The following is a 26,259-nucleotide window of genomic DNA, read 5'->3' as shown; positions in this document are numbered from 1 at the left end:
CAAATATATCAAAAAGCAAAACTTAAAAACCACAGTAGCATTTATACCAAGAGGATTTCTAGGTAAATACCTGGCAGCATGGTAAACTATTAGTCTTGGGTTAAATTCTCACCAAGAAGTGTGTGTGAGGTCTGTATGTTAACTGTGACGGGAACGATTTTGCCTGGGTGTAGAGGGTTTCTCCCACAACTTAAAAATACATTGGCACTTTAAAATGGGTAATACCTATGGGCTTGACTTACTAAAGGCTTTGACAATCATTACAAAATATATAGTGCGAGTTATATTCGAAAGTAAAACAAACAGAAATGAGCTTTTCTAATGATTAGATGGACTACAAGCGCCATCAAGTTTAGTGCATTAATACAGTATTTATAAGTTCACCTTTCAGGGGCTCGCCCACACAGCTACATCATTAATTTACAGCAATCTGTGAATCAATGAACTACAAGAGTCGTTTGCCACTGCGGCAGATGGCTTGTGGTTCTCAATTTACACACGCAAGCTGTCGAACTGACATTTACCTGCAAAAATATGTGCATTATTTTTTTCCTTAACCTTTAAAGCAGGGGTGCCCAACATTTTGAAGAGCGAGGGCCACTTAAGCGACTTGGTAACCGGGGCCACAATGAGCGGAGCGCGTGGATGGCATATCCGTGTTTGCTCTGCATACAGCCCACTTTACTCAAAAAAAAAAAAAAAGGAATAGAGTGAGCTCTATAGAGTAAAGTGGGCTGTATGCAGAGCAGACACGGATATGCCATCCACCCGCTCCGCTCATTGTGGCCCAGTTACCAAGTCGCTTAAGTGGCCCTCGCTCTTCAAAATGTTGGGCACCCCTGCTTTAAAGGCTAAGGAAAAAATAATGCACATATTTTTGCAGGTAAAAGTCAGTTCGAAAGCCGACGTGTGTAAATGGAGAACCACAAGCCATCTGCCACAGTGGCAAACGACTCTTGTAGTTCATTGATTCACAGATTGCTGTAAATTAATGATGCAGCTGTGTGGGCAAGCCCCTGAAAGGTGAACTTATCCTTAGAAATACTGATTAGATAGATAGATCCATCTAAATATACAAAAAAAAAAAACACAGGATTTATATAGCGCCAACATCTTGTGCAGCGCTTTACAACATTAGGACAGATAGTACAGTTACAATACAATACAATACAATACAATACAGGAGAAATCAGCCCTGCTCATTAGAGCTTACAATCTAAGAGGGAGGGTCAAGTGATACAAAAAAGGTAATGGCTGTGAGGGATGAGCTGATGAAGAAAATGTAAGTACAGTTAGGTGGAGGCAGGAAAGGCTTCTCTAAAAATACGTTTTCAGGGATTGCCTAAAACTGGATAGAGTTGGAGATAGGATAGATTGGGGTAGGGAATTCCAAAGGATGGGAGAGGCTCAGGAGAAGTCCTAGGGGAGAGTATAAGAGGTGGTGACTAGAGAGACGGAAAGCAGGAGGTCTTCAGAGGAACGTAGAGTACAATTTGGTTGGTTTTTCAGAGACTAGGTTAGTGATATAGCTGGGGGCAGAGTTGTGGATGGCTTTGTAAATTATTATTAGTTGTTGGGAGAGTGAATGGCAGCCAGTGGAGGGATTGGCAGAGAGGGGTAGCAGACGCTGAGCGGTTTGCAAGGTAGATTAGTCTGCCAGCAACATTCATTAAGGACTGAAGGGGAGATAACCTATTTAAAAATAGGTTAGGAAGGGACTGATTTTGGAGATGTTTCGAAGATTGAGGCTGAAAAGCTTTGGAAAGTGATTGGATGTGGGGCTAAAAGGAGAGTTCCGGAGTCCAGGAGCACACCTAGCACCCTGGCATGCAGGGATGGGTGGACGGTTGTGCCATTGCTCTTGAAGAGAAGTCAGGGCAAGAGGTACGTAACTAAACTTAATCTGACAATACACGGATCAAAATTCGGCCGGTTCAGCAGGAGACCAGCCAAAATTTGAATTCGTGTATGGGCCAGGCTAGTTGTACAGACTGACTTCTGCACCACCACCCTGTTGGATTTTCTCCACTTGATCAGCAACACTGGCTATAGCCAGCAGTGCTCATTATGTTCTGACATTGGGGGGGAAGTCTACCTGCTGTCAGAATGCAATAGCTTAGTGGGGAGGATTCCACTTTGAGTGTATGGACGGGGAAACTGAATAATCCTCCCCCCATTTTTGAGCAGAAAAAAAAAAACTCATCTATGTACTGCTTTAGGCTTTAAGTGCCAAGATATGCTTGCAGATCAAAGAGAGGACACTTACCAAGACCAGCTCCTTGGCAGATAGAATACATATCTCTACGGGAAGCCTGCTTCAACTCTGGTCCCTTCTGCTCCTCCTCTTCTTGTTCTACAGGCTCAGCCCCTGGAAATTCATCAAAAGCAAATTATAAATATGTGTAATTGTAACAATGCAGACACAAGGACATTGACCATAAAAAAAAGTCAGGAAGTCTAGTTTCAACATTATTATTCCACAAACCACAGCACAAACAGTAACAAATAACTAAAGTTACTAAAAGTGCAAATACTGAGAATACACCATAAACTATCAATATATAAAAACAATTGTTGGTTTCAACAATAATTCAATAATTATATTTTCAACATACTGATTCTATATTTGAAACTAGTATGTCAGAGATTAAAAAAGACTATTAAACCACTTTTTTGCACCATAAGTTTGTATTAATTTGCTTGCAATACATTTCTAAAAACTATTTAAAAAGCTTGTAAAAAGCTTAGAAACTCCAGTAAAATCGATACGCTTAGGGTGTGAATGGAGCCTGAATTTTTTAAGGTTGTGGTAGTGAGGTCAAGACTGGCCATTTAGAAATCAGTTCTTAATGCTTTTAAGTACAGTGGCCCCCATCATATACAAACCTTCCTCCTCTCCTTCTTCAGGGATGCGTTTCATCTTTTTCTGTGTGGCCTTGGCTGCATTTTGCATCTTTGGAATGTCTCTCCCATAGTACAGTAGGAAGTGGTTATACACGTCTTTCAATTCATCCATTGATCGGACATCTTTCAGCCTGCATAAAAGTTAAAATTACAGCTATACTTGAGCAAAACATCTTTGAAAAAAGTGAATGTGAAAAAGGAATTTTTACTCATCTGTAAATCCCATGAGTTATAGGTGTGTACCTTATGGTGGTTGGGCACTGGCAAAGCTTTAGAGGACACACCCCCTCCTGGGCACGCCCTCCCCCTAAACCTTACCCACTCCATGAGTCCTCAGTTTTGTAGCAAACGTGGGAAAGTAAACCAGGAATGAAAGGGAGGGTGGCCTGCAACCTGTACTGTACTCTAAGTTATAGTTATAGAATTTACAGGTCAAGTCAAAATTCCTCTTCTCTTTATCGTACAGTACAAAGGCAGAGTATTCATTCATGATGGGATGACTCAAGGCAATGAAGAAGGGGGCATAATGAGGCAAACAGAACTATGCCAACACTGAAGCAGAATGTCCCTTGCCAGGTCCCAAGGATAGGACAAACAAAGAACCTGAACATCCGATAGGAGCAGTAGCCTCAAGGTACGTTCTAATGGCTCCAACTCTGACTGGGCAATGTAGAGAGATTTCCTTTGGAGGCTTAATAGCGGTGCATTACTGAAACCACCTTCATGGCTGGCTGTGAAAGACAACCTTCTCTTTGTGAAGTACGAGGTAAGGCCGTTTACAGGAAAGGGCCACCAGTTCTGACAGACATGATGGCGACCAAAAAGGCTACATAGGTTCAAAGGGTGGTTTCTGCAGGGCAGAATCATGTTGAGATCCAAGGAGCACAGGGTGCTGAAAGGGGCTTAATACAAGATACGCCTTGAGAAAAGAAAAAAGTGAAGCCAAAAGCTTTGAGAGTGAGCAAAAGGAAATGCGAAATAGCGCCAGAGACTCTAAAGTTCGAAATTTGTAGTGATCGACGACCTGTGGATCGCAGCTGCTCTAATTAATGGCAGGACCAAAAAAAAAAATTAAAAAAAAATTATATATACACACCGGTATATATAACAATACACTAAAGAAAAAATGCTGTCCATGCTATCTATGCCAAAAATCCCTAGTGTCTGGTCTGGACACTTGAAAAGTGTGAGTGACTTTTAAATAAATACTTTTATAAATGGTATCACACTATTGGAGCTTCCTTCCCTTACATATATGGATAGCATGGTATGATTCCCTGGAGAGGACCTGGTGCAATTGCCAACGAATACCTCTGACTCAAGCATTTATTGCAAAAAAGGCGCAGCTGCTGGTTTATAATCTGACCAACTATTGGATCTGGCGAGTCAGTTTGGTGCAGCGGGTGGAGGTTCACCTTTGGGTGCTATTGCCAGAGTTTGGATTGTTTTATTCATCATCTTTATATTTTTTCACTATTTTTTTAATTTAATGAAAAAATTTATTCTATTTTGGTCACGCACTTTATATACAAAAAATGTTGTCACTTATTTAAGGACTTTATTGTTGACATTTTTTCTTTATTGTATATATGTTTATTCACAAGCACATTGCACTTTAATGCGATCACAAAACTTAGAACACATGGAGTGTATTAGGGTTATAGGGGAGGTGCCCAGAAGGTTGTCCTCTAAAGCTTTGCCAGTGTCCACAGCTTTAACCCATGGCACAATTAGGATATTTTAAATAGTAACTGAATACAGTGGTTCCATACTAAAGACACTACAGACAATTCTCTGGACGTCTGCTTTTGTGTTACGAGGAAACAGCAGAAGTTCACATTTGTTCATCAAGACTACCTTGCATAGGATAGGATAGGATAGGATGACAGATTAAAAAACTGATTCACATGACAAATTTCTGGGCAGCTCAGAAACTGAAATCAAAAAGTAAATAATTTAACGATGGGCCCCCAAGCTGTTCATACAGATAAAACCTGCTGCCTAAAACTGCCGATTATGTACCATGTTAAATATTACTTTTTTCAAGCAGGTAAGTTTCTAAATGTTATATGCTCCATCATTTTTTAATAACAGTCAATGATAGTTTTTTTTTTCATTCATCAATCACAGTAAGCCTCTACCAGTTACCTATCCATGTCTGCAATATCCAGAGGTCTTATCTCATCAGCGAGTGGCTTATCTGGATCCGCAGAGATCTGCTCATACTGATAAGCCTGCATTTTCTGGAACAGACGCATCAGATTCTGCTTTCTCAATTTAAGTTGGGTCCACTAAAACAAAAACAAAAAATTGCATAAGCGAACATACCTAAAAACGTGTCAATGTCACTGTGTTGACAATTTAAAAGATTTACAGGGCTCCCAACGCTTACAGCAGACAAAGTATTGTTTCAGTAACATATGTCACTACTGTATGTTTAATTACACAGGTTATCCTTAAATAGAAAACCAAAAAAACTAATTATATTAAGCCACAAAGGGGAGACCTTATTCACACTGACGTAGGTTTCTCTAATTAACTGAACTGTGCACTACATCCTCCTGCACCAATTAAATAGGAATGGCCAACATGCAAATGGCATTGTAAATCATATAGCTGAAATTAGAATAAATAGAATAACCATACTAAATCAAAAAATCCATAGACACACAGCGCGGCTTGGCCCCACCCCAAATAACAGCAACAGAAGCCAATGACTGCCGCTATTGCCTATCTGTTCTGCGAGGAGAGAAAGCAGCGTTTCTGCTTTTGGACACAGCACTGGATCAAAAGAAGAGCCAGGTACGTTATTGGGGGGTGTGCTTAGATTTGTAATTAATGGGCTTTCATGTGGAAATGATTTAGGCAGCTTCAAGAGATTCAATCACTTCTACAGCCCACCAAAGCTACCATTCTCCAACGTGATAGCAATAAAGTCAATTATGTATATATTATATACATATTAAAACCCACGAGCATCAGACAGCAATAGCTCTAGGCCCATCATTAACAATTAACTATAAACTAATAACCTATATAGGCTTTTAAAGCGAAGCCTATTGACAATTTAGGGTACCAAAGACGGTCACCATTTTAGAGGTGTGTGCAATTTTATGTTGGGGGGCGGGGTACATCTTTTATACCTTATCAAAAAAATTGGCATTTGATAAACATGGACATTAAGATCATGTGACAAACTTCAATCAGTATTTTATTCTTTCAGAAAATATATACTTGTTTGGGGGTTTAAGTAATATTCAAAAGTGTATTTTAAATAGGTTCAAAAACATAAAAAATGAAAAAAATGGCCCTGGTAGACAAACAGTCTAACAGTATGAAGTATCCATCATAGTACAGCTAGGATCAACCAACTATAAGTGAAATATCCGATTATAAAAACAAAACATTTTTACCTTCTCATCCCATTGCCAGACTCGCCATAAATCATTAATATTGAGCTCCGGTTCCACATATTCTTTTCTGTAAAATGCAATAAAGGGTACCTGGAAAAAAGGCACATAATGTCACTGTTAGGATGAGGGAGTGCCTATCAATTCAACAAAGGAGGAGAAGGAAGAAGGAGAAAGAAGGAAGGAAGGAAGGAAGGAAGGAAGGAAGGAAGGAAGGAAGGAAGGAAGGAAGAAAGAAAGAAAGAAAGAAAGAAAGAAAGAAAGAAAGAAAGAAAGAAAGAAAGAAAGAAAGAAAGAAAGAAAGAAAGAAAGAAAGAAAGAGACCTACAGGCATTGCTTCTCATAATTTTCACATTTTGAACATGTCAAACCAGTAGATTAGGCATGCCAAGCTAATTTCGTTATTTGCAGGTTACATACCTCAAAGTGTTGATTCCTCATGAAATTAAGCGCCTCTCTGATTTTCTGTATAGTGCTAGGTCCTTTGCGGCTAAAACTAGCAGTAACTTGTCCACGTTCCAGGTAATCCCAGTTCTCCTGTTAGAGAAAGAAATTTAAACGGGAGATTTTACAATAAAAAAAAAAAAACTGTTGTGTAGGCCAATCTAATCATGTAGATCAGAGATCTCCAAACTGCGGCCCTGGGGCCCTTTGCTTGCCTTTATCTGGCCCTTGGGGCACCATTCCATCCACTTACACCAACAATGGGGCATATGGAGCACTATCAAAAGGGCACCTTCAATTGATACCAACGATGGGCTACTATTCCTCCCACCAATGATGGGACACTATTCCTCCCACCAACACCAACGATGGGGCACTATTTCTCCCACTGACAGCAATGCTGGGGCAGAATTCTTTCCATTGACAGCAACAATGGGGCACTATTCCTTCCACTGACACTAAAGACAAGGCATGGTTTACTCCCACCGGACACCAGGACATTTTCTACTTCCACCGGCCCTCCTAAAGTCTGAAGGACAGTAAACGTGCCCTTTGCTTAGAAAGTTTGGAGACCCCTGACGTAGATCAATATATGACTTCAAGATAGATCAGACATACATAGTAGGCAGGCAACAAATCTGCCCAGCCCATTGCAGTGTTAGATGTGTGTCATTCCATGTAGGTGTCCTCCACTCAGCCATGCTGCTGCCGCCATCTCCCCTGGGCTCTGTGTTGGTCCTGGAATCCATGCCATCACTCTGCTGCCATAGGTAGAGAGGGGCCACTGGTACCTCCTGGCAGTCTAGAATTCAGCTTTTGAGTCAAGCATGCATCCCCAGCACCGGGGTTCACAGGACAGAGGAGTTAGGGATTTTGGTTCAGAAAGCCTCTGCTGGACTCCAACTTACATGATGTGTTTTCAGTCTCGGGAAAATGTCTACTGGCACACAAGGAGAAGATGCCAAAGTGCACCCCTGTCACCCAGATAAAACCGATACAGAGCTTTCACATCTGCATTCACAGAGGAAGGGGCTAGAACAGGGTGCAAAAATGACAACTGATGTCCACCGCGCCTAGGGTTACCTTCTTTTGCTCCAAGGACAACAAAAAGGCATAAAGAAATTGTTGCAACATGGTTAACCATTTTACTGCCACCAAGAGTGGGTTTACACACACTACCGGACTGAACGCCAGTACATTCGTCTTTTAGATACAAATAACTCAGAAGCGATGTGTATAATGTTACTTTAAGTTTCAGATGTTGCTTTTCTTGGCTGCTGTGGCATTAAGAGAAGAGAAATCAGGGATCTAAAATACACCAGATGTCTTATTAAAGCGGTCTCAAACAATATCACAAAGGGGACTTTTTGTTCCCTATGTAATATAAATACGATTTTTACTAATACGATTAGTAAAAAAGAAAAAAAAAAAAAATTATATATAGTTAAACCCAAACTCCAAAAAAAAAACATTCCCCGCTTGTTCGATATTTTTGTTTTATCCCTGTGCTACAATTAGCGTATACCTTTATATATGTCGCGCTCCTTTTATTCAAACATACATATAGAGGCCATTTAGATCGTTTCCTTTATTTTTTTTGGTCATGCACTCCAATGCAATTTCACCCAGCAACTTTTAGTGGAGATCACGGACACTGCAAGCCAGCCCTGGTTTTGCTGCTCACCTGTTTGGAGACACTCCTGCTGCATGGTCATTTCGTATTATCCCTTGTTGGATACATGCTCACATGACCTTCTCCCACAGAGAGGTCAATCTTTTCTGGTAAGCACATTGTGTGTGTGGAGGAGGATTCTGTTGTCACGTTTACCAGCAGAGGATTCAAACTCGCCTTTTTCACGAGGGACTTTATGGGATTTGCAGATCACCGTTTCATTTATTACTTTATTTGCGCTGCAGATACCCATTGTTTTTGTATTGTTTCTATAGGCTTGTGATTACCCATTTGTGTTCAGCTAGCATTTCATTTTGTTTATTCATATTGGTTGTTCGCGCTGATTGTTTTTCCTATAATAACATTTGTATCATGTATTTTTTCGGGATTTTTGGGTGACATTCTGTCTCAATCATTTGAAATACAGCATGATTAAAAAAAATGAATAGACCCTTAATTACTTTGTAAGTGGGAAAACTTAAAATCTGCAAAACGTAAAAAATTATTTCCCCCACTGTATATATGCAAAGCTTGGTGCCATCCCTGGTTGTAGACTGAAGCACACAGGAAGCCATGGCATGGAAGGAAGGAGGCTGCAGCATGTTGGTCGAGAACCACTTGTATAAAAGATCACAAGAAAAACAAACTGCAAATAAAAAGGTGGTTATTTTAAGGATCATTCACAAGACCAGTAGGTTACCTGTTGAGAGATTGTTGGTGTAGAAAATGCATTTCTGTAAATCCATTCAGCCTCTTCTTCCAACTCATCCTCTTCAGCAGATTTAACTGGAATGGTACGTAGCTAAAGAACAAAAAATATATATATTATGCAGCTATCCTGAGGTACCTAGTTAAGAATGGAACACAACTACAGGAGTCAGTACTGTTTGCCAGTAACAGGAAGTCAATGTGATAATTTAATGCCCTTTGATGCAAAACATGTTAAAGGGAAGCAAAATGGGTTTGTTCATATCCAGTACATTAAGGGCAGCAGTAAAAAAGAAAGTTTAAATTTAACATTTAAGACCGGTTAAAAAAAAAAAAATCTGCTCTCAAAAAAATCAATAGGGGCACAGCAGACCTCTGGAGAATAAGTCCTGCTGCTACAAGGATGGATATAAGGCAGGGACAGACAGGCATCTCTCCCACGTCCGTTAGTTGCACCCATTAACAGTCCGATTCTTAGGTTTTTTTCGCTGACGAAGAAGGGTGCCCCTTGCCACCAGTAGCATCCCTGATTATGTTTTCAAGAGCTGGCCCAAAGTTACACCTTCTCTCAAAGGACATGAGGATCAAATGCTTTCTATAGGAGGAGTTTCAGCAGTTCTGCACTTTAGCCAAAGTGCCTTATGCATATGAACTGACATTTAATGCTACAGCCCTCTGCTTCATGCATTCTCAAGATGAAGGATCAACCGAAGCAGTAGTAGATCTCTGAATAAACATTTGACCAGTCAGACAAGGTTTGACAAAGGAACGTCACAGTCATAATCGGACTAAGGATAGGGCCCGCCAGCAATAAGAAATTTATAGAAAGGGCTTTATATTGCCATCAGTTGTGCCCTTAAAGCAGAAATTCAAGCTAATTTATTTTTAAAATCTGCAGTGAAAAAAGAAGCAAAGTTTTAGTGAACTTTAAATTCATTTGGATTAAGCGGGTCCAACGAAACCATTTCTTTCACCAACACATGCAGCTGTATATAGCATTGTGTTTCAGCAGTGTAGCGGAGACTTCTTGTCAAACTACAAGAAAAAAAATATTGAGCTGGGCTGCGAGTTGCTCAGCTATTCACAGGCAGCTTTGTATTTTCTGAACAAAGACAAAGCCTCCTCTTATTGATTGGAGACAAAGAGGAAAAAAAAAAAAAAAACACAGGCTACTGAAAATATTGCACATGCAAATTCACGAGCATTGATCATATTGTGAACAGAAAAACAAACACATTACACAAGCTGTCAATTACCCAATATAGGGCAGCACAGTGGTGCAGTGAATAGCACTTTCGCCTAGCAGCAAAAAGGTTCGCTGGTTCGAATCCCAACCACGACACCATCTGCCTGGAGTTTGCATGTTCTCCCTGTGTCTGCGTGGGTTCCCTCCGGGTACTCCGGTTTCCTCCGGGTACTCCGGTTTCCTCCCACACTCCAAAGACATGCTGGTAGGTAAATTGGATCTCGTCAAAAAATTGGCCCAGTATATATGTATATATGTATATATGTGTGTATGACTGTGTGTCCCTAGCGTGTCATGATCCTACGGGGTAAAAATGACCGCCCCAGCCAAGCAGATACTGGCTGGAAAAAGCGTCCAGAGGCGATTCAGTTCGCATGCGTTGCGCTATACAAGTCATTCATTCATTCATTCATTCATTCAAGCAAGCCTGTGGTTGTGAGAAAGATTACGTTCATTATATTTAGAACTTAAAATTCAAGATGCATGCCAAGCCAAGAAGAAAGCATGCAGTACGTACCTGGAATCTTTCTGGGAGATCTGTTGATCGGATCTCGTTGTCTTGATCAGTCAAGTGGCTACTCTCCAGTTCACTAGGTTCATAGATTTCAAAAATGCTTCGCCTGCTCACGCGCTTTTTGGCAGTTTTCTTGGGGCGAACACGCACTTCTCCATCTGCTTCCTCATCTTCATATTCATACTCCTCCATTTCTTCATCTTCCTCATTGTACTTTTCAAGATCCTCAAAATCAAAGTCCACACCGAAGATCTCCTGGGCTTCCTGCAAAGCACTGGAAAAAAAAAAAAAAAAAAATGATATCAAAAGTGACATTAAAGTCCTACTTATACTGAAAATTACTGAAACAAAATGAGCTAAAATCTAAAGTTTACAATATATAACGGGAAAGCAAAATATTTCTCAGGCAGACTAAAATAAATAACAGACTTGGGGAGGGACACCATTACATTAATGAAGAGAAAATAATTTTGACTGATCTATAAATTTCATATCTTAGAGTGCAGAACGGGTTGGATATTCATTGACCCTGGGTTATAAGCTACTACCGTCCAGGTGATTGTACACCGAGTGTCTGTGTCTTTTACTTTACCCCTAGCTATGGAATTTACAGGCAAGTCAAATTTCATTTTATCCCAATCGTACATGAATACTGGCCTTACAAAGCTGGGCAGCAGAGGCTTGGTGTCTGGGAAACGCTCACTGATCTGGGTAGAGCGTTGCCTTATCCATATAGCAATAGTAGCTTGTGAAGCAGAGCGCCCTTTATGAGGCCCTGTCAGCAGGACAAAGAGAATCCTTCCTTGGGCACAAGACAAATGTATGCTTGAAGGAAGGATCAGAAATGGCTTCTTACAAGAGAACCACGAAGAAGGCCATCTTGTAGGAGAGATCAAGGGGGAGTTCCCCAATGAGTCCAAAACATGAGAGAACCTAGAAGCAGTGTATTGTAAGAGTGGTCCGATCTGTGAAAAGCCTTGAATAAAGATTTAAAGACTGTACGTAGTCTCGGCTACAAAAAACAGTATACAGCACTGTGTTATAGATGTGAGATGAGACAATGTCTCACAATTAGAACAAAATAGTGTTGTGCTGAGCACCACACAGCCATTTAAAGGCAGCTTTGTATTCTATCAATGTTACTGGTCAGATCACCAGGTGAGAACAGAGGGCAAAAACCTACAAAAAGAAAGCTAATGCAGCCACAATTAGCGATTAATAAGCTGCAATATATTACATTTTTGGTTTTAATGCTGTATCAATAACATTTATTGAATAATTCTAACTTGAGCTCACTTTTAGGAAACTCAAAGCTAGTGGGTTTAGTCATGCTTTAAGTACTATGGATAAGCAAATGCTATCCTTTTAGAACATTACAGTGTCAAAACTTACGCATCAGTATATCCCGGAAGCTTCTTTCTCCATTTAGGTTTTTTTATCGGTTGTCCATCATCATCAACAATAAAGTCGTCAATGTCTGCAAAGCAACAAAAAAAACATATCAAGTTTGCACTTTGCTACACTTTTGTCTTAGGGCTCAGACAGGTACTGAGATCAGTCCTTCGTGCTGAGCTGCTTTTTGGTGCATCTGCATACACCTTAGAGCCTTGCACAGGCAGCCCTATAGGAGGTGGAAGTAGACAACAGGCACAATTGAATATCAAAATTTGAAATACAGGCTGGAGAGGGTGGCACAGATCTGAATGCATAGGGTTGGTTTACTAAAGGTAAATAGAGTGTGCACTTTGCAGTTGGTCCAGAGCTTAGTAAATGAGCAGAAGCTCTGCTGGACTTCTATCATGTAATCATGTGCAAGCAAATTGCTTTTTTTTTCATGCACGCGATTAGGTATTCTTTGCAAATGGAGATTTACCCTTATTTACGAAGCAACTGCACCGTCTTTTTGCCTTTAGTTAATCAACCCTAATGTCTGCGTTCAGATTTGTGCGCTTGCTTCTGCCCGCATATCAGGTTTTGACATGCAACCGTGTCCATGTAACCCCTGTGTCTGCATCCACCTCTATGGGCTGCGTTTGTGCAGCAAAATCTGCTCAGCACGGTGGACGGGTGTTGGTGCATGTCTGATTGAGCCCTTAAACTTGGTTTATTGTCAAGCAAAAATTCCACTTTAACTCCCCCTCCTGCTACCCACACTGGCTAACATGTGTAAAAAAATACCCACTCCAGTCACAAGATCCTCTGTGTCATGTCAATTAGCAGTGGCTGCAGGGGAGAGGGAGCGCTCAACAATGGCTTGGAATGCCAGGAGCTGCAATGTCACTTAAAGGCTCCCATGTCCCCACTGTTAGCACACCCTCTCCCCTGCAGCAGCCGCTGACTGGCACAAATTAAGTGATATTAAAGTGTTGGTGTTTTATTGCTTAAAAAACAAACATGTTCTACTTGCCTGCTCTGTGCAGTGGTTTTGCACAGAGCAGTCCAGATCCTCCTCTTCTCAGGTCCCTCGCCAGTGCTCCTGGCCCCTCCCTCCTGCTGTGCGCCCCCCACAGCAAGCAGCTTGCTATGGGGGCACCCAAGCCAAAGCTCTGCGTACATTCAGACACGGAGCATTGGCCCCCTCCCTCTCATTGGCCCACCAACTTTGTGAGCAGCAGGATGCAATAGCGCCCACTTCTGTGTCCCAGCCAATTAGGAGGGAGAGTCCCGGAACGGCCGAGTCTCTCATGCAACATCACTGGATCAAAATGGGTTCAGGTAAGTATTAGGGGGGGCTGCTGCACACAGAAGCTTGTTTATCTTCATGCATAGAATGCACTAAGATAAAAACAATCTTCTGCCTTTAGAACCACTTTATGTGATGTTAGTACAGCTATCTTCCCACTGACTGGTCCCATCCCGGGGTCTCAGACAGTCAAGTCTCTCATGCACCATAGCTGGATCTAGATGGGTGCTCAGATAAGTATTAGGGGGGCTTCTGCACATAGAACGCATTAAGATAAAAAAAAACTTCTGCCTTTAGAACCACTTTAAGCTAAAGCTGCAGATCACGTGAACAGAGTTAAAAAACAAAAAAAGTAAACCATCCCCCCCCAGACAGACAGACAGACAGACACACACACACACACACACACACACACACAGGTTAGGTATAGCATAGGTAGAAGAAACATTTTAAACAGCGTCATGCAGGAATTTTATCCCATGGATTAAATGAATCCGAGTTACCGTCGCTTTTGGAAGGTTTCTCCTCAGGGGGATGAAAAAAGGTAAGGTAATGACAAGTGGAATTCCTGTAATCTATACCATGGGCATTGTTGAACACAATTGAGACACCCTTGGTCCCTTTGGGCTGGGGGGAGAAATAAGTACTCTTACCCCCCAATGTGGACCCAACTCACCCTACAGTGGTGGATCGCTTGCGCTTATGTCCAAATCAGGGACTCGAGGGAACCGGATCTGCAGGTCATCTCCTCTCTCATCCATGGCACCTCCTCCAGGATTAATAACTCCAAAGCAGGGACCCGATATGGCGGGATAGAATATCCAGATCAAAAAAACTTTCCCAGATGTCAAACATATAAAAAGGAAAGGGAAATCTTCCACATAGTGGAAATCCAAAAAACTAAAATTTATAAAAATCTTAAAAAGCTCCACAATTTAAATGTTATAAAAAATCCAAATAAAATCCAAAACGAACAATCCAAAAGCGTGGTATGGGCAGCTGGAGCTAGCGTATGACCAGCTGCCCATATGCTAGCTCCAGCTGCCCATACCACGCTTTTGAATTGTTCGTTTTAGATTTTATTTGGATTTTTTTATAACATTTAAGTTGTGGAGCTTAAGATTTTAATAAATTCAGTTTTTTGGATTTACACTAGGTGGAGGATTTCCCTTCCCTTTTCATACGTTTGACATCTGGGAAAGTTTTTTTGATCTGGATATTCTATCCCGCCATATCGGGTCCCTGCTTTGGAGTTACCAATCCTGGAGGAGGTGCCGTGGATAAGAGAGATGACCTGCAGATCTGGTTCCCTCGAGTCCATGATTTGGACATAAGCGCAAGCGATCCACCACTGTAGGGCGAGTTGGGTCCACATTGGGGGGTAAGAGTACTTATTTCTCCCCCCAGCCCAAAGATGAAGGCACTCCCTGGTGACGTTTCTGAACAGCACACCACCCCTGCTTATAAAGATCAGTTGAAGTTATTGATAATTTCTTCACACCATTTGTGATATTCCACTTGGACACTTATTGATGATCCCATAGTGACGGATGTCACGGAATTCACTTTGGACTCTATTTATTCCATTCAGCGATTATTTGATTAATTTCTTTATCGCAGTGGTCTTTTATGTCACCCTCAGTTCTTATTTTTTGTGTTTTTCACCATTATGATCAGCAGCGTTTATGAATTTATGTTGTGTACACACACACAATATTTTTGTATGGGTACAGTGTTTTGCACACATCATTGGTTCTCATATTGTATTTAGCATTTCTATGCTATAGAGTGGGGTTATCTCATCTTATACTCAGCGCTACACTCTATCACTCTTGCACCCTTGTTACAATTTTTGTCTTATTGTTGTGTTAGCAGGTTTCACTATTATTATTATTATAATACTTTGGCGCAATATCTTATATATTTTTTGTGATTAGTATAGGTGGTTGCCAGTGGGGGTATTCTGTGTTTCTACTGAATTTTACTTTGACTCATTAACATTAGGCAAGCACATTTAAAAAGACCTACCAGACTCTTCATCATCATCCTCTTCCTCTCCATCACCATCTATAAGTGGCTGGTCAGCAGACTCGTGCCTCCCCTCATGCCTCCCCTCATCATCTCCCTCTTCAAAGATTTCTCCAGCAATGACTTCCTTCTCATGCTCCTCCCTTCCTGCATCTTCTTCCTCATCCTCGTCTTCGGACATCTTTCGCACACGTCTGAACTTTTGCTGTATTGGTAAAGAGCCAGGTAAATACAGCTCTTGTATACAAATTGACTGCCAATATCTGAGATCAACTGCTTGTCGACCAAAATGGCTCCCCTGCGCGAATCGCCGTAGCTGAACGGTGGCCGCTTTAACGGGGTGGGCACGTCCCGCCGCGGTGCTGAGGAGCCAATGCGCATACCTAGCGGCCCTGATGTCCGCCGATCAGCCGCGAGATCGCTCCCGACAGAGCCAGAATGGGGATCTGTGTGTAACCCCTTCCCCTGCCAGTGACATATATACAGTAATCAGTGGCTATTTTTAGATCTGATCGCTGTATAAAATGTCAGCGGTCCCCCCCCCAAAAAAAAAAAAGTGTCAAAGTGTCCGATATGTCGCAGTCCCAATAAAAATTAAAAAATAAATCAAAAACGCAGATCGCCATTACTAGTAAAAAAAAATGCCATAAAACATATCCCCTATTTTGTAGACGCTATAACTTTTGCGCAAACCAATCAATATACGCTCACTGCAATATTTTTTTACCAAAAATATGTAGATTACATATCGGCCTAAACCGAGGAAAAAAATAGTTTTTTAAATTTGGGGATATTTATTATAGCAAAAAGTTAATATTGTTAAATTTACGCTCTTTTTTGTTTATAGCGCAACAAAAATTATAAAAACGCATAGGTGAACAAATACCACCAAAAAAAAAAAAAAAAAATGCAGAAAAAAAAAAAAGAAAAAAAAAGGGGGGTCAATTTTGGGTACAACGTCGCACGCTTGCGCGCTTGTCAGTTAGAGCGAGGCAGTGCCGTACCGCAAAAATGGCCCGTCAGGAAAATCCTTCCAGGCTGAAGTAGTTAAAAAGAAAATTGATATCAAAGTATATAACATGCTTTAGGCATTACTTACACGTTTGACTTTCACACCCAAGTTCTCCTCAATTAGATCAAAATCATCATCTTCCAGTCTGTCATCGAATGCTGCAAGTTCACAGAAAGTGATATTAATGACAATGTAACTGTAAGACCCCTTTCACACTGAGGTGCTTTACAGGCACTAAAGCGATGTAAAGCCCCTCTCCCGTCACCCCAACATGAAAGCCCGAGGGCTTTCACACTGGAGCGGTGCGCTGGCAGGACGTCAAAGTCCGTAAAGCAGCTTCTTTGAGATGCTTTAGGTATACACCGCTCCTAAAGCGCCTCTGCCCATTGAAATCAATGGGCAGTGCCGCCAAAGCGCTGGCAAAGCACTGATGCAGCAGCGATTTAAACCCCTTTTTTGGGCACTAGCGGGGGTTAAAAGTTCCCCGTTAGCAGCCCAAAAGCGCCGCTGAGACGACGGTAAGGGGCGAAGCCGCCAACGCCCCAGTGTGAAAGGGCTCTAAATGATGCTTTCAATGTTTCAAAACAACTTACGGCGTTTCTTTGGCTTGTGAACAACTTCAGCCTCTGATCCTTCAGAACCACTTCTTGCCCCCCCCCCATCCTCCTCTTCCTCCTCGTCTTCATCATCATCATCATCGTTAATAAAACCTTTCAAATTTCCTTGTTCATCTTGGTCCTCTGGGTTTTCCTCCTCCTCCTCTTCATCTATTAAAAAAAAAAAAAAGAAGAAGAAAAGAAAAAATTGTGAAAAAATAAACGCAACTGCAAAAATAAATAATGCTCTATATTCATAATTCATATGCAAGCTTGAAACCTCTCTTCCAGAGACCCCGTTGCTATATATAAATCGATCCAATCAATAACCTTGCTTAAAGCGGTGTTCCGCCCAAAAAAATTAAAAGCCAGCAGCTACACATACTGCAGGTTTTTAATAATGGACACTTACCTGTCCTGAAGTCCGGGAAGTGGGAAAGGATACCTGTCAGAATGGTATTCAGACCCCTCCGAAAGGTGCCAATTGTAGCACCTGAGGGGGGGGGAGGAATCAGATGAGCGCAAGTTCCACTTTTGGGTGGAACTCCGCTTTAACAAATGCTGCATGAGAATCCATGAGAGCATAAACACTCCAGGTTTTTGACACATTTTGGACCTGTATCAGCAGGGTACATTTTGTTTCAAATTGTGTTTTTGCATTCCTATGCCAGTTAACAAAAGTGCAAAACCTACTAGAAGCAGGTCAAACGCAGTTCACATGTATGTCAACTGCAGTTCAAATACACCCCACAATGAATTCTAAATGATCTCAGGAGGAATGTCAAACTGACCCCAAGTTGATGCCATCGACAATGGGTCAAAGGTCCTAATACATACGAATATACTTGCTTACATCAAGCTCACCATTTTCATTTTAAGGATAAAGACAGATCTTGCATCTTCTTGTTATTCCCGAAGGATTTACAATAGCCCTTGTTCATGTTTGAGCATTCTGTCACTTGTAGCAAAATGCCTGTCGCTCCAAAAAGTACATGAAGGAGCGTGAACGGAAGCTGTCCTGTATGGGTGCTTGAATCCCCTGCTCTCTCTCAGCCCGTAGCTACCAGGCACTTTCCGCTTCAGATAAATGGGCAGATACAGGACAGTCCGCTCCGCCACAGAAATCGCAATAAGTGTATACTGATTGGTTTGCGCAAAAGTTATAGCGTCTACAAAATAGGGGATAGATTTATGGATTTTTTTTTTTTTTACTAGTAATGGCGGTGATGAGCAATTTTTAGCGGGACTGCGACATTGCGGTGGCAACTTTTATACAGCCATCAGTGCTTTAAAAAAAAAAAAATGCAGATTACTGTATAAATGACACTGGCAGGGAAGGGGTTAAAGCGGAGGTTCACAAAAAAAAGTGAACCTCCGCTTTTTGGATCTCTCCTTCCCTCCGGTATCATATTTGGCACCTTTCAGGGGGGTGCAGATACCTGTCTGAGACAGGTAATTTGCACCACTTTCAGTGTTCCGACTCCCGCAGGAGTCGAGCCTCGTCACGTCACCTCCCCCGCTGTCTTCTGGGAAACACTGTTCCCAGGAGAGAGCGGGGACCAGCGACGGCGCACCACGATCCTCGCGCATGCGAAGTAGGAAATCGGGCAGTGAAGCCGCAAGGCCGAGGATAGCGGCGGAAGCAGCCGAGGACCGAGCGATTGCTCAGCCTCGTCTGCTGACATCGCGGGCGCGCTGGACAGGCAAGTGTCATTTTTTTTTTAAAAGTCAGCAGCTGCAGTATGTCTATTAAAAAAAAAAAAGAAAAAAAAAAAAGAAAAAAAGCGGTTGGACCTCCGCTTTAACACTAGGGGGCGATCAATGGGTTAAGCCTGTTCCCTAAGGGTATTTCTAACTGTGAGGGGGGGGGACTGACGGAGTAGAGAGCGATAGCTGTTCCTAATCACTAGGAACAGACGATCACTCCACTCCCCTAACAGAACGGGATCGGTTTGTTTACATTGACCCGATCACGGGTGGCAGGCGGACATCGCGGCCCCTGGTCACACGCTGTGGGCACCGTGCGTGCGCCCACTCTATTGCACAAAGCGACGTCCACCTTCGGTGGTTCCTGCAATCGAGCCGACCTGCCGCAGTATATTGACGGCGGCTGGTCGGCAAGTGGTTTAAGGATCACTAAAGGAAAAACATTTTTTGCTGAAATGACTGTTTACAGGGTATAGAGACATAATAGTTAACTGATTCCTTTTAAAAACGATTAAAAATAGATAAAAAGCAATCATATAATATGCCTCCAAGATGCAAAAAGAAAAAAAGTGAAACTAGTTTAGTCTTTGCATGTTATTTTATGCCTCTGTGCTGGACAGTGCCATAGAGAGTCATGGCTAGGAAAACGAAACGAAAGTCTCCCATGACTTTTTTCATACGGAGCCAGACAACCAGGAAGTGTCCACAACAGAGCAGAATTACAGCATCATCAGAGCAAAAACGAGCAATGAGGACATGAAACCAGGACTGCAGTAAGGTAAAGGAAGCCATTTAGCTAAAAAAAAAAAAAATTCCTTTAGTGACCCTTTAAGGCTCCATGACCCCTAGCATTTTTTATAAAAAAAAGCTAGTAAAAAAAACGCTGGATAAAAAATGGTGATTAAACCATTAAGTTTTATTAGCATTTTTACAGTACACAAACAAGAAAAAAAAAAAAGCTTGAAAAAAAAAAAAATAAAAAAAAAAGTAGTTTGTGTTTAACGCTTTTTTTCTGCCGCACTCAAAAACCACAAAACTTTTTTTTTGGGCTCCTTGCACACTAGTTTAAGACTCCAAGAATACTAGAAGCTTTTTGCGCCATCTTTTAGCAGCAATTAGGAGAGAAATCTTACAGAGTGCTCCATGTACATGGAACACCATGGGTGAAGGGATCTCACATCAGCTATTGTATTCTGACATTCAAAAACTGAAAAAAAATTGTAGGTTGATAAGAAAGGGGGGGGCGTGGCTTTGCGACCTTCTGCAGGCCTCGGCTTCCTTCTGTGATCTGGCGCCATCTTGTGGTGGCCGTTGGCATTACAGGTTACATTACATTACATTACATTACAAGTAGCAAAACAGCAGTTCTAATGTGTTTTCACTGCCATCTACTTTCCTCTAATTAGAAACCCCAAACATTATATATCATTTTTATTCTAACACCCTAGATCAGGGATATGCAATTAGCGGACCTCCAGCTGTTGCAAAACTACAAGTCCCATCATGCCTCGGACTCTAGGTGTTATGCTTGTGGCTGTCAGTCTAGCTATGCCTCATGGGAATCGTAGTTCTGCAACAGCTGGAGGTCCGCTAATTGCATATTCCCGCCCTAGAGAATAAAATGCCGGTCGTTGCAATACTTTGTCACACCGTATTTGCGCAGCGGGGTGCGTTTTTTGGCACCTAACTTTTTTAGCTGGCTCCTGGATTCCAAGCAAATTTGTCAAACCCTGAGGAAAGGCATATGCCTACAGCAGGGTTTCTAAAACTGGGGTTCAAAATCCATTTTGTGGCAGATGTATGCCAGCCAATGTAGTTACCAGTGTTGCTCTTAAAAGGGTGGAAAAGGTTCATGTTTTTTCACCTTAATGCATTCTACGCATTAAGGTGAAAAAACATCAGAGGATTAGCGGCCCCCCCGAGCCCCCGTTTACTTTAAAAAGGGGGGGGAGGACATCCTGCATCCCATCAGTACCCCGTTCATGGATAAATTATTGTCCCAGTACTTAAATACGTACCATCATCATCATCTTCTACAAACTTCTTGGTAGGTCTCTGTACAACGTCTCCATCCTCATTGTAGTCTCCCTCAGACTCCTCGGCTTCACTCTCCACAAAATCAGACATGTTCATTTTGAATATATGTGTGATTTCTGAAACAAAATATGAAATACTTATAATATATTGGTCATCTCTCAGAAATTAGGATGTTTTATGTAAAATCATTGAGCCCATGCAATACAACAGATAATTGTATCTATAGAGAAGAGACGGATGGGCAGATATTGATTGCAATAGACTAGTGGTAAGAAATGAACCCAGCACTTCTCTGCTCTTGTGCATCGTCTTACCGGCAAAGTGATAGGATTGCAGGAATGAAGATCAAGGAAGGGGGACAGGAAAAGACAAAGACCGAAATTGCAACAACAAGATCTTTTCAGTTTTTTTCTCCAAGTAGCCCATCACTACAGCTTTTTTTTTATTTTTTTCAAATTTTTTTATTTGTAAACAGAGGGACTCGCCCGTCTCGGGCCATAGCATTTTCAGTCATTACGGCATAGACAACCCAGTCCACACATGCATTAAAAAAGGCATCAAGAGAAATAATAGCATGACAGGGCATCGCATTCGCTTTTATCATTAACGTTTCCCCACTGGGACCATGTCTTTCCAAGATGGCAGAAGGTACATAGCCCGAGAGCCAATACGGCTTCCCCTTAAATAATGAGTAGCAGCCTTGATAGATCTCCAACTGCTTTTGTCATGTAGTAGATGTGGTAGTATGGATGTGTATGTGGAACAGGACCGGAGGTCCGAGAGGTCCAGTCCCCCCTCCAATTTTCACATTTTCCTTAAGGAGGTGTAGGAAAGCTAGAATATAAGGAGGTAAGAAAAGAAAGAGAGAAATAGGGGGAGGATGAAGAGGGGGGGGGGGGGGGATACAGCTTATTTTTATATAGCGTTTGAAGAATCCAGTGAGGTCATATTCGAGTAAACTGATGCCACTGATGTGAAATAACCATAGCAGAAGTGACCACAACTAATCTAATTAAAAAGCATTATTAAAAGATCAGTAAAGAAAACACTTTTTTTTTTTTAAAACAACAAACATGTTATACCGTACTACTTACCTCCACTGTGCAGCTCGTTTTGCACAGAGTTTTCCCCGAACTGCTTCTTCTGGGGTCCCTCGGCGGCTGTCTCGGCTTCTCCAGGCAACCACTCCACACCTTAATGCGAGCAAGCTCGCATGGAGTGGAGTCCTTGCAGACACGCTACCGTGAGGGGGGGCGGTATTGTCAGAAGTTTTTTTAACATTAAATGCATAGGACGCATTAAGGTGAAAACTTTTACCTTTACAATCCCTTTAAACCCAAAAGCAAACTTTATATTGCAGCGTAACATTTTTTTTAATACTTTACACTGCAAAAAGAAAAACAAAAAAAGTACAGAACCAAGTAATCTCATACATTTTAGAAAAATAAAATAAAATATAGCATTTATGGCCTCGATCAGCACAAGAACACATTCCACTCAAAAAAACTAATCGACCATATGGACCAAAATACACCAAGTCCATGCACATATTAGTCACTAGTAATGGCAAGATCTGAGGAGCGCCAAACATTCCATACTTTACTGTATTTACTATATATTTGCGGGGCAACCCCAGTGCCCATATAAAAAAAATGTTCACGCAAGACAATATCTCGCTAACTGCACGCAGCCATTGTGTTAGAGGGGGGAGTGGGCTGCATCCATCTAATTGCCATCTGTTTCCAAACCAAAAATAAGGATTGATACAAAAAGCATTCTAAAAAGGATGAGTCCGTAACTCTTCATATAATAAGCCCAAAAGACACACCTCAGGTGTGAGCGGAGAAAACCACAATCACTGGGCACAACCACATCAGATGGTTAAAATCTGCTCCCAAGTGTCCACAACATATACAAGCGGGGGTAGGGAGGCATCCCATTGCATGTAGTCACACCAGAGTATGATATACAATTGTATAAGTAATGAGTTTATTATTAGCTGCTGGAGAGGCGGCTAGGCGAGATGCACATGCCTCCTCCCAGTCTTCCTTCTCTAAATCCAAACAGATCTCCTGCCAGCATGCCCTGGCAAGAATGGGCACTACACAGATTGAGACTCAGTAGATGAAAGTATAAGCTAGATATTAATCCCGTCGGGCCTTGTGAATGTAATATCCCAATCAGAGGAGAAGTAGAAATGGAGGAGTTTTGGGTGCCAAATTGAGCATAATGGGCATGCCTAAGCCGTAGGCAATGATAAAAAGCATTATGGGCTATATCAAAATGTCTATGTAAATAGTCAAAGGATTGTATGGTACCATTGTCATAAACATCAGAGCCAGGGTTTGACAAATTTGCTTGGAATCTAGGAGCCAGCTCAAAAAGTTAGGAGCCAGAAAACGCACCCCGTCAAGCTCACGTGCAGAAACGAACACATACGTGAGTAGCGCCCCCATATGTAAACGGTATTCAAACCACACATGTGAGGTATCTCCACGATCGTTAGAGCGAGAGCAATAATTCTAGCCCTAGACCTCCTCTAACTCAAAACATGCAACTTGTAGAATTTTTTAAAAGTCGTCTATGGAGATTTTGAAGAGTAAAAGTTTGTCGGCATTCCACGAGCGGACGCAATTTTGAAGCGTGACATGTTGGGTATCAATTTACTCGGCGTAACATTATCTTTCACAATATATATATATATATATATATATATATATATATATATATATATAAAAAAAAAATTGGGATAACTTAACTGTTGTATTATTTTTTAATTAAAAAAAGTGTATTTTTTCCCAAAAAAAGTGCGCTTGTAAGACCACTTCGCAAATACGGTGTGACAGAAAGTATTGCAACGATCGCCATTTTATTCTCTAGGGTGTTAGAATAAAAAAATATACATAATGTTTGGGGGGGTTCTAATTAGAGGGAAGGAGAAGGCAGTGAAAACAGTAAAAAATAAAAAAAAAACATTAGAACTGCTGTTTTACTTGTAATGCCAACAGCCACCACCAGATGGCGCCAGGTCACAGAAGGAAGCTTGGGTCTTCACAAGGCTGCAAAGCCGCTGCCTAAATTACCGGCCGTTGCGGGCCCACCACGATCGTGGGGAGGCGCACAGAGACACGGGATCCTGTGCCTCCGTGCGCCCCCACCTCACGATGGCGGCGGGCCCGCGACAGTCGGTAACTGAGGCCGCTGCCTCGATTACCGGGGGGCGCGGGAGCCAGGTCACAATTTCTTGTTGCAATTGCGACCTGGTGCCCGGATTTTGTCAAGCCCTGCATCAGACAATGTAGAATCTCAAATTCTCTTCCAGACTGGTCTGTTCTCCAATGTTGTAAGGTGTGGGAACATTGGATTGTCCTATAGAGGTAATTCCAGGGGGTTATCAGTGTACAGAGACAGCTTCTTTACTTCCCACCACACAGATCTAGCTAGATTTAGAATAGGTAGTTTGGATTTAAACCTATTGGATATAGGAGCTTCCAATCCCACTAAAAGGTTAGTTATTTTTAGCACATATAGTATATGAGCCGCTGCCCCTATAGGCTGGTCTGTAGATAGATGTGCTTTAGTTGGCCCGCCAGGTAGTAAAAGTAGACATCTGGCAGTGCAATGCCGACCTCACTCTTAGGTCTTTGTAGGGTAGTTCGTAGGGTTGCACCGATACCACTTTAAGACCGAGTACAAGTACTCGCCAACACCGATACTTTTTATGTCATGTGACAGTGGCACCAATATGCAGCACTGATGAGGTGTGGACTGTGTCGATATAGATAGATAGATATTTATTGGGGGGGGGTTGGTGAGTGGATGGTGTCAGTTTTTTTTTTAATGTAACAGCAATAATCCTGCGAGTCGCCACTCCTATAGGCTTAAATGTAATCAATATAAATAAAGCGGCTAGCGTGAAAAAACTCTCATAAATGTGTGCCAAATTAAATGAACAAACAAAACACAGCATGAGAAACTTAGTAGTGCGCACACCACTACAAAAAACTGGCGAGTAAGCGATACAAAATGATAAAAATACCAGAAAATTAAATGTACAGTGCAAATCGCATAATCATGCAACAGTGCAAAAACATGCATAAATATATATATAAAAAAAATGGTGATAAACAATAAATCCTAAAGGATAAATATATATTGACACACAAGTCCTTGTATAAATATTCTTTAAGTGCTCCAGTGCATATAATGAATACTCCAAAGTGCTTCAGTGCATGCAATATTCAAATAGCAGCATTCCTGGAATGCTACTAGCCCAGTGAGGGATCTATAACTGTGCTGTCACACACTGTCACACAGGTGCTCCCCCAAAATAATGGACCATCACCTCAGAACGTGCGACCTTGAGTGAGTGAATAACTTGTACAGCGCTACAAATGCGAACTGAATCGCCTCAAGGCGCTTATTTCCATCCAGCATCGTCCTTATCCTTCAGAAGAGAGTCTTAAGTTTTTTCCGGAAAGCCCATATGGAAGAAAACCATCGGATGTTTGTGGGCAGAGCGTTCCATAGCCGTGGTCCTTGGACTGCAAATCTTCGTTCTCCCTTTGATTTGTAGCGGGACTTGGGGATGTGGAGGAGGTTTTGGTTGGTCGGAGAAGGCGATTGGGGGTGTAATGCTTTATTTTCTTACACAAGTATTGAGGCGCGTTTCCTTGTGTCCACTTGTGGGTAAGACAGAGAGTCTTGAATGTGACCCTATCCTTTACGGTTAGCCAATGAAGGGTCCTCAGTGAAGGGGTGATGGATTCCCAGGGATTTTTCCCCGTTACCAATCTGGCTGCCGTGTTCTGGACAACTTGTAGATGCAAAATCTGATATTTAGGTAGTCCACTATAGAGAGAATTTGCGTAGTCAAGCCGGGAATTGATCATAGTTCCAACTACTACTGCTATGGGATGAAGGGGATGAGTCTACACAGCAGTCGGAAGAGATGGTTGGATCCACTGACTACTGATCCTATTTGTGCATCCATCGACATTTCAGAGCCAAAGATGACTCCGAGACTTTTGACTTTGGTGCTTGGGGTGATCATCTGTCCGAGGATGGTGGTGTTTATGAAGTCTCAGCTTTTGTCTTTCGGTTTGCGTGGAGGAGAAGAAGTTCTGTTCTGGATCCATTGAGTTTGAGGGAACTCTCAGTCATCCAATCATCGATCAATGCGAGGCATTTTTCCAGACCGTTATATGTATCTTTTTTTCCGGTGATGCGAAAGTAGAGTGGAGTGTCGTCAGCGTATAAGTGGTAGCACAGGTCCTGTTTACTGATGATTTTGAGGAG

General features: G+C 41.8%; 1 protein-coding gene across 1 annotated transcript in view; it reads right to left on the bottom strand.

Moving 5' to 3' along the window:
* SUPT6H (SPT6 homolog, histone chaperone and transcription elongation factor) overlaps window positions 1-26,259 on the bottom strand; it is a 68,120-nt gene that overhangs the window by 31,558 nt on the left and 10,303 nt on the right. The window contains exons 2-13 of the mRNA XM_040338516.1: window positions 20,943-21,077; window positions 17,215-17,388; window positions 16,709-16,779; window positions 15,610-15,814; window positions 12,291-12,375; window positions 10,902-11,172; window positions 9,131-9,232; window positions 6,735-6,851; window positions 6,318-6,407; window positions 5,053-5,195; window positions 2,887-3,035; window positions 2,267-2,368 (exon numbers count right to left, since the gene is read on the bottom strand). Of these exons, the coding sequence (XP_040194450.1) occupies window positions 2,267-2,368; window positions 2,887-3,035; window positions 5,053-5,195; window positions 6,318-6,407; window positions 6,735-6,851; window positions 9,131-9,232; window positions 10,902-11,172; window positions 12,291-12,375; window positions 15,610-15,814; window positions 16,709-16,779; window positions 17,215-17,388; window positions 20,943-21,057 (1,624 nt within the window). The 5' untranslated portion in view covers window positions 21,058-21,077. The remainder of the gene's footprint in view (window positions 1-2,266; window positions 2,369-2,886; window positions 3,036-5,052; window positions 5,196-6,317; window positions 6,408-6,734; window positions 6,852-9,130; window positions 9,233-10,901; window positions 11,173-12,290; window positions 12,376-15,609; window positions 15,815-16,708; window positions 16,780-17,214; window positions 17,389-20,942; window positions 21,078-26,259) is intronic.

The sequence above is a fragment of the Rana temporaria genome, chromosome 2, assembly GCF_905171775.1.
Source record: "Rana temporaria chromosome 2, aRanTem1.1, whole genome shotgun sequence".
Lineage (NCBI taxonomy): Eukaryota > Metazoa > Chordata > Amphibia > Anura > Ranidae > Rana > Rana temporaria.
This window is presented reverse-complemented; position numbering and strand designations above follow the sequence as displayed.